General features: G+C 42.7%; 1 protein-coding gene across 1 annotated transcript; it reads right to left on the bottom strand.

Moving 5' to 3' along the window:
* Positions 1-5858: 5858 nt before the first annotated feature.
* LOC114371593 lies at positions 5859-6206 on the bottom strand. Its single transcript, XM_028328985.1, has one exon. The coding sequence runs from the start codon at positions 6204-6206 to the stop codon at positions 5859-5861; it is 348 nt and encodes a 115-aa protein (XP_028184786.1).
* Between the last annotated feature and the right edge of the window lie 1806 nt (positions 6207-8012).

Raw genomic sequence — 8012 nt, forward strand, 5'->3', positions numbered from 1 at the left:
TTGGATGATTCATTTGCTTGAGGCCAGATGGGAGCATCAGGTTCACCTTAGCGACAGCGCTAGTAGCGGCAACTATAACCGCATTGGCTTCCATTATCTTCTTCATGCTCATCATGGCCTCCATCATTGTGGCCATTTGCTCTTTCATGGCCTCCATGTCGGCCTTCATCTTCTTTTGCACCTCCTCTGCTTCACCCATTACTCTAGCTCTAGCACGAGTTCGGTAAGGGCTCCATAAAGCGTGTCCTTTTCTTTTTGATAACAATGATTAAGTTCATTTTATTTTATTTTATTTTATTTTTCAAGGAAAGAATGCAATGAGCAATGCAACCAATGAAAAGCATGGATGTATGCGAATGATGTACAGTTGAAGTATTGCGAATTTTTACGCAGGATATGGGGTTGAATCAATTTAGATTTTCAACATGGTCCATGACATCTTTGTCAAGGTGAAACTGGAAGTAACAAGGACATCAACAATCCTAAATATGTTTGGCAGTAGACGAAGCAGTGATGTGACTCGATTCATCTTTTGCCCCAATTTTGCAAGACGGTTACTTCCATATTTCAACTTGACTTGATGAACCTTTTTGTAAAAGCATGAGCTTGATTCAACCCTATAATCCAAGGAATGGCAATTCTGATCGCCAATACTTCAACAACATCTCATAGGGATGAATGACTCGGGCATACTTTAAGCTATGCATGGAAAATGTAATTATGAAATTGAGATGCCCGAAGAAACATCCTTTCTTAGTTAAACATGCATTAGGTACCATGTTCAATCATTTTGTTTTTAAGTGAAATGGGTTTATGATCCTAACATGGTTGGCTCATGGTGCCTAACACATGCAACTAAGAATGTAGTGTGAAGTTTCACGCTCCCCTTTTTTTTTGTTTTTGTTTTACAGAGGAAAATGCAAGGATGAAAACAAATGGTATGCAATTTTGCAGATCAAAAAGTTTGTTGAACGTATATGCATGATGCAATGACTCATGCAAAATGGGAATGTGATAACAGACAAATGCAGGAACGATATGTTCATTATGATGCTATGAAGGGATGCTTATGCGATGCATGATATGAATGCATTTTACGGACACGAGAGCCCGGAAAATTATCTCTTCTTACTTGCGCATTTGGGGGCGCAGTGCCCCATGTGTACAATTAAGAAGGTGATATGGACCTTCCGGCTTCCCGTGACAAAGGACGAGACCAACATACAATGCATGCTAGAGATCAAATGAGGGAGTGACTTGATTCGCACTGATTTTTGGAGTAAAAACGTGGGATAAACTCATTTTATTCAGAAAGTTTATAACTATTCAAGATCTGAGCGACAATACAAACTTCCTAGCGGTTTCTAATCATATGGTCCATTAAGTCTATCATATGTTGACAATAGCTGAGAAGTCCGTGGATCTCCTCGAGAGCGGAGTAGGTGTTCGCCACTGCTTTGGCCTTGGCTAGCAATCGGGGAAGTTCTTGACTCCTGTTCAAAGTAAGAGCAAATTGGTCCATCCTCATTGCTGCCTCTTGGTGCAATGAATCAATTACCCTTTCCCTTGCTTCCCTTTCTGCTGATATCTTGGCGTACTCATCCTCTAGCCTTTGCTCGTGAGTCGCCGCTAGATTTAGCTTCTCTTTGCACTCATCGATGATGGCCCACATATTCCCTTCAGTCTCGCTTAACTGTTGGGACAAATTTCTTTTCGACCTAAGGCAAGCCTTTAGCTCGTCCTTCAAGATCATGCCTTTGACCCGTGATGATTCCTTTCACCTCTTCGGAGCTTGAGCTCACTATTGCTGCCCTATAAAGCCCCTCAAAACTTTGCTTTGGTCGTGTTCTTCCTTTCAGGCCTTCTTGGTTTCTCGTTCCAAGGCTTCAGCGGTGGCCATATTGACGTCCCTTAGTTCATCATACTCTTTTCAGACTTTGATGGCTATGGACTTGAACTTCTCTTCGACTACCCGGGCTCTTTCAAGCTCTGCCTTTAGGGCTTGTACCTCATCACTTTCTTCCGAAGCTTTAACCTCATCATCTCTCATAGTCTTTAGATTTGGGAGCCAATCCAATCCTTGTGTCCGGACTCTTAGCCACTTATGATAGCCGTCGATGCTCCCATTACTGCTTCCCCTAAGCTCTCTGTCCTTTCTTCACACCGCATCACATGCCTTGTGAACTCCTTCGAGTACCCTCGCATTGGGGTCACTGAAACCCCGTGTGATGAAAGGCGTGATGCTTTCGTCTGATGGCACTCCTCTCATGGGGTAGCCAAGTTGTCTTATGGCGAGGACGGGATTATAATTAATACAACCCCTTGTTCCATCAAGGGAACATTTGGACATCCTTCGCATGAAGATAGAATCCTGATTCTTCCTTCCTTCTAGCGAGGGAACCAATTAACAGACGCCCCTCTATGCTAGCCAAGAGTTGGTCCCAATTCGCCTTTCCCTTTTCGACGCACGAGCAGTGACCTCTAAGCTCTTGATTTTGCTTGATAGAACCTCTTTTTAAGCGAAGGCTTTTGACTTGATCCCATGTTTTACTAAAGTGAAATAAAATCTAGTGCGAATCAAAACTCCGACATCTATCATAGGTGGAATGGATGAATGCATGAAGAAATGCATATGACACAGATGCAATTTACGAATACGGGAGCCCGAGAAATTGTTTCCTTCTTGGATACAACGTTTGGGCAGCGTGGCACCCAACGTATGTTTTTAAGAAGGCGACACGGACCCTCCGTCGGTTTGCTAAAGTGAGGGGATCAAAGACGAAACCCACGCATGATGCATATGTGAAAGGCATAGCACGGGGATGTACATTGTACGACAATATTCACAAACAAATATAAGCAAAAGGGTATATGATACTTATGCATGGCAGTGTGAAAAATGGCACGCAGCGTGTTTGCTCCGTGCCCCTATTTAAAGGGACCTATATGGGAAGGAACTAACCAGGCTTTTAGTAATAACCCCCAAGGTAGTCATATCTCTCTTGATGGTTTCTAGAGGTATCATCCCCTTCGAAGAACATACTGCAGCAGTAGGGACTACTAGCAACAATATGTTTTCAAAGAGAAAAACTCTAGATGAGGGTTCACTGTAATCAAGCAAGTCGGAGACCTAGCATGATCACGGATTCACCTCCACTCCTTATGTTCCCACGAACCCGGGTATAGGGCCCTTTTTCAACTCACCGTGTGTGCAAATAGTGTTAGTGTTTGTGTGTATCAAATGAATAAATATTTACCTCAAGCGTACACTTAAAAATGCACAAAAAAACATCAATGAGTTATATATACAAGAACATAATGAAGGGAAACCCAACAAAGGAGTAAGTCACGGTAAAACATTGCACAAGATTAAATGGCCTAACTCTCTAAAAACAGTCCCCAGTGGAGTCGCCAACTGTCGCAACCTACCCTTCGGCGGGAGGGCGACGCGTGACTCACGGGATGCGTGTTCCACGAAAGGAATACGCGCGGAGTCGCCACCAACGTTTATTTGAGGAAAACGTCGGAAAAACCGGAAAAGACGCGATCTACGAACTTTTAAGTGAAAGGTTCGGGAGTTGTATTTACGCACGGGGAAGGTATTAGCACCCCACACGTCCGTCCCAAGGGACGACAGCCTTTAATCGAATGTGCAAACATGACTTTGATTTTTGCGTTCCCTTTTATGTCCTTATATCCTTTTTATATTTTTCCTTTTTTGTGGTCGACAAGGGTGTTTCCCTTTGCTCCTACGTATTCCTCAATTTGCGATGAGGAAATCAGACCTACGTAGTTCTTTCGGAACAAAGTGTTTGGTTAAGTTGTTTTTGTCTTTTTTGCAAAATATGTTTTTATTGAACAAAAGGTCATTTAAGGTGTTGAACCATTAAACGGTCTTTTGATTTTGAAAGGGGAGAAACGTTAAGGCGTTGGACCATTAACGATCTCTTGTTTTTGAAAGGAGAGAAACGTTAAGGCATTGGACCATTAATGATCTCTTGTTTTTGAAAGGAGAGAAACGTTAAGGCATTGGACCATTAACGATCTCTTGGGGTGGTCGACAAAAGCGGGGCTTTTGCTCCTACGTATCCTCAATGAGGAACTCAGACCTACGTAGTTCTTTCTTATCAAGTGATTCTCTTTTTGCTTAAGAGGTGATCATTTTAAGGCGTTGGACCTTAAAAATGACCCATTTTACTTAGTGAGAAATTGAAATGACAAACTTCAAAAGCCTATTTTTGTGGACGAGCTTGACTAGGCGAGTTGATTTTAGCCTTAGTTTCACTTTAGTTATTAATCAATTCGATTAAGAATGAGAAATCCCAAAGAGAAAACGTCCGATTGATTTTCCGCTTTATTTTACTAAAAAGATGTTTTTTGATTATTATATTATTTTTTACCTCTTTTTTTTATTTCCAATGTGGTTACGGCATGACCGAACGGTCGAAATTCATTTTAACCGAAGTTAACGGATAATACAATTCAAACGTTCGGTGGAAATTTATTTTATTTTTAAGTTAAGCGAGAAATGACTTAAGTAAAATGGCTTAAGCACGTCAAGAGGGGGTATAAAAGGTAAACGAAACGGGAATAAAAATACACAAAACACAATGTGGACCACCGTGGGTACATAGAATGAATCGAAAAGCTTGGTTCGAGGTACTTACCCATTGAAGATCGAAGAACGATGAAGAACGAATGAAGAACGTCGAAGAACGGTTGAAACCTTTGCGAAATTCCTCACGGAAAACGTTACGGAAACGTTTCGGAAGCGCCTCGGCTTAGATTTTCTTCACGGAAACAATTTTTCCAAGCAAATTCGAAAGAGAGAGAAGTGCCAAAGGGGCTGAACCCTTTTCTTCTTCACTTCCTCCCCTATTTATAGCAAAATAGGGGAGGTGGTTGCCGCCCAGCTCGCCCAGGCGAGCCAGGTTGCTTCCTCCAGAAGCAACAGCCTTCTGGAGGAATATTCTGGGCCCAAGTGGGCCTGGGTGCTATTTGCACCCCCATTTTTACTAAGTACACCCCCTCTGCTTTTTTTGGTGATTCTTTTTCGTAAAGTTACGGAAACTTACGAATTTCGTAACGATACTTGTTTTCTTTCCGTAACGTTACGGAACCTTGCGGATTACATAATCATCCCTTTTTTGACTTACGGAATGTTACGGAACCTCACTTAATTACGCAACGATGCTTCCGTTTGGTTTCCGGTGTATTACGGAAACTTACGGATTGTGCATCAATATTTTTTTGGTTTTCCGGCATGTCCTGGAATTTCACAAATTGCCTAATGATAGGTGCCAAGCACCTCGCAAGGACCAAAGAAAGGTCGCAGGTCATCAAGCAAAGGTCCCCGGACGAAATTAGGGTATGACAGTGATGATCCTTCTGGGCAACCCATATCTGCAAATTATTTCCTTCTTAATAAATCTAATCACCATATTCCTAGTCACATTAGCATATGAGGCTGCTTCCACCCATTTGGTGAAGTAATCAATGGCGACAAAGATGAAGCGATGCCCATTTGAAGCCTTAGGTTCGATGGCCCCAATCACATCTATGCCCCACATTAAGAATGGCCACAGTGCTGCCATCACATTTAACGGTATGGGTGGAGCATTAACATTATTAGTTAAGGTCTGCCATTTATGGCCTTTCCTTACATGAACACAACAATTGTTTTCCATAGTGAGCCAGTAATATACCACCCTCAAAATCTTTCGAGCCATGGCATGTCCATTGGCATGGATACCAATGGATTCCTTATGCACCTCCACTAGTATCTATACGGCCTTTTTTGCATTCACACATCGAAGAAGCACCATGTCATGGTATCTTTTATACAAGACACTCCCACTCTAGAGGAAACTGGCTGCCAACCACCGTAATGTCCTCTTGTCATTGTCAAAGGCCTCAAGTGGGTATTCCTTATCCTTAATGTATCGTTTGATATCGAAGTACCAAGATTTACCATGCTCTTCTTCTTCTATCAAACAATAGTGTGCAGGCTCAACACGACATCTGATGTCGATGCACGACAAATCTCCGTGAGGGATTACTTTGAACATGGATGATAAAGTGGCAAGGGCGTCGACCATCTTGTTTTCCTCTCTAGGAATGTGATGAAATGATATCTCATCAAAGAGTTCCATCAATTCCCTGATGTAAGCCTGGTAAGGCACCAACTTGGGTCTCTGGTCTCCCATTCACCTTTCAACTAATCAATTACCAATGTTGAGTCCCTGTATACTTTGAGTAACTTGACCCTAAAGTCGATCGCTGCTTGGATCCTTAGGGTGTATGCCTCGTACTCTGCCATATTGTTTATACAGTTGAAACATAACCTAGTCATGAAAGGCAAACATTGTTTGTCCAACGATACCAACACTGCCCCAATTCCATGGCCTAGTGCATTAGACACACCATCAAACCACACAACCCACTTATCTCTGTCTTCATCTTCAACCTCCTCCTCCAACGGGGCCATAATATCCTCGTCAGGGAATTCTGGATACATAGGTTGATAATCATTTATGGGTTGTTGAGCTAGATAGTCTGCCAAGATGCTCCCTTTTATTGCCTTCTGAGTGACATAGACGATATCGAATTCTTACAACAAGACCTGCCACCGAACCATTCTCCTAGTAAGAGCGGGATTTTCGAAGATGTACTTGATGGGATCCATTTTGGACACCAACCAAGTAGTGTAACTCAACATATATTGCCTCAAACGATGAGCTGCCAACGCCAAGGCACAACATGTCCTTTCAAGCAACGAGTAGTTCATCTTGCATGCTATGAATTTCTTGCTCAGGTAATAGATGGCTCGTTCCCTTTTTCCGGATTCATCATGTTGTCCTAACACACATCCCATCAACTCATCTAACACTGTCATGTACAAAATGAGAGGTCTCACAGGCACCGGTGGCACGAGCACAAGAGGATTCATCAAACACCATTTAATTCTCTCAAATGCCACTTGACAATCATCGTCCCATTTGACAGATTGATTCTTACGCAACAATCTGAAAAGAGGCTCGCAAGTGGCAGTTGACTATGACCCACCATGGCCCACTGGTAAGTTGCCCCAGCGTTCTTCAGCCCAAACGACATCACCTTATAGCAGAAGGTTCCCCATAGAGTAATGAAAGCTGTCTTTTCCATGTCCTCTGGTGCCATCTTTATCTGGTTATAACCTAAAAATCCATCCATGAAAGAGAAAAGGGCAAAATTGGCCATGTTATCCACGAGAGCATCGATGTGCGGTAAAGGAAAGTTATCCTTTGGACTGGCTCGGTTTAGATCTTGATAGTCCACACACATTCGCACCTTCCCATCCTTTTTCGGGATTGGCACAATATTGGCGACCCATTTCGGGTATCGGGTAACAGCCAAAAAACCCGAATTGAATTGTTTCTTTATGTCCTCCTTTATCTTTAGAGACATCTCAGGTTTCATTTTTCTCAATTTTTGCTTCACCGGGGAGCACTCGGGATTCAAAGGTAGCTTGTGTTGCATAATTTCTAAGCTCAAACGAGGCATATCTTGATAAGACCAAGTGAAGATGTCTTGGTAGTCTTGCAACAAACCCACTAACTTGTCTCGGATGTTCGCGGACACACTAGTGCTGGTCTTCACCTCCTTTTTCTCTTCGCCAGTGCCCAAATTCACAACTTCTGTCTCCTTTTGATGCAACTCCATCTCCCTTTCTTCTTGTTCCATCATTCTCCTCAAATCCAGGGGAAGTCCCCAATCCACATTTTCTTTCTCCTCGGCTTGATTTACTGGCCGCTCAAAGTCAACATCCGGGTCCTTGGTATCACTACTTTCACAAGACTCATTGTTGGATTTGCGTCTGTCATACCCTAATTTCGTCCAGGGACAATCCGTTGTTGGGATGCGACCCTCGTTTGACCACTTCGAGGTACTTGGCACCCATCGTTAGGAAATTCGTGAAGTTTCGTGACATGTCGGAAGTCAAAAGAAAGCATTGTAGCACAATCCGTGAAGTT

Source organism: Glycine soja, chromosome 10, assembly GCF_004193775.1.
Source record: "Glycine soja cultivar W05 chromosome 10, ASM419377v2, whole genome shotgun sequence".
In the NCBI taxonomy this organism is placed as follows: domain Eukaryota; kingdom Viridiplantae; phylum Streptophyta; class Magnoliopsida; order Fabales; family Fabaceae; genus Glycine; species Glycine soja.

Coding starts and splice junctions, on each gene's coding strand:
- LOC114371593 (XM_028328985.1), bottom strand. CDS start 6,206: ATGGGAGACCAGAGACCCAAGTTGGTGCCTTACCAGGCTTACATCAGG.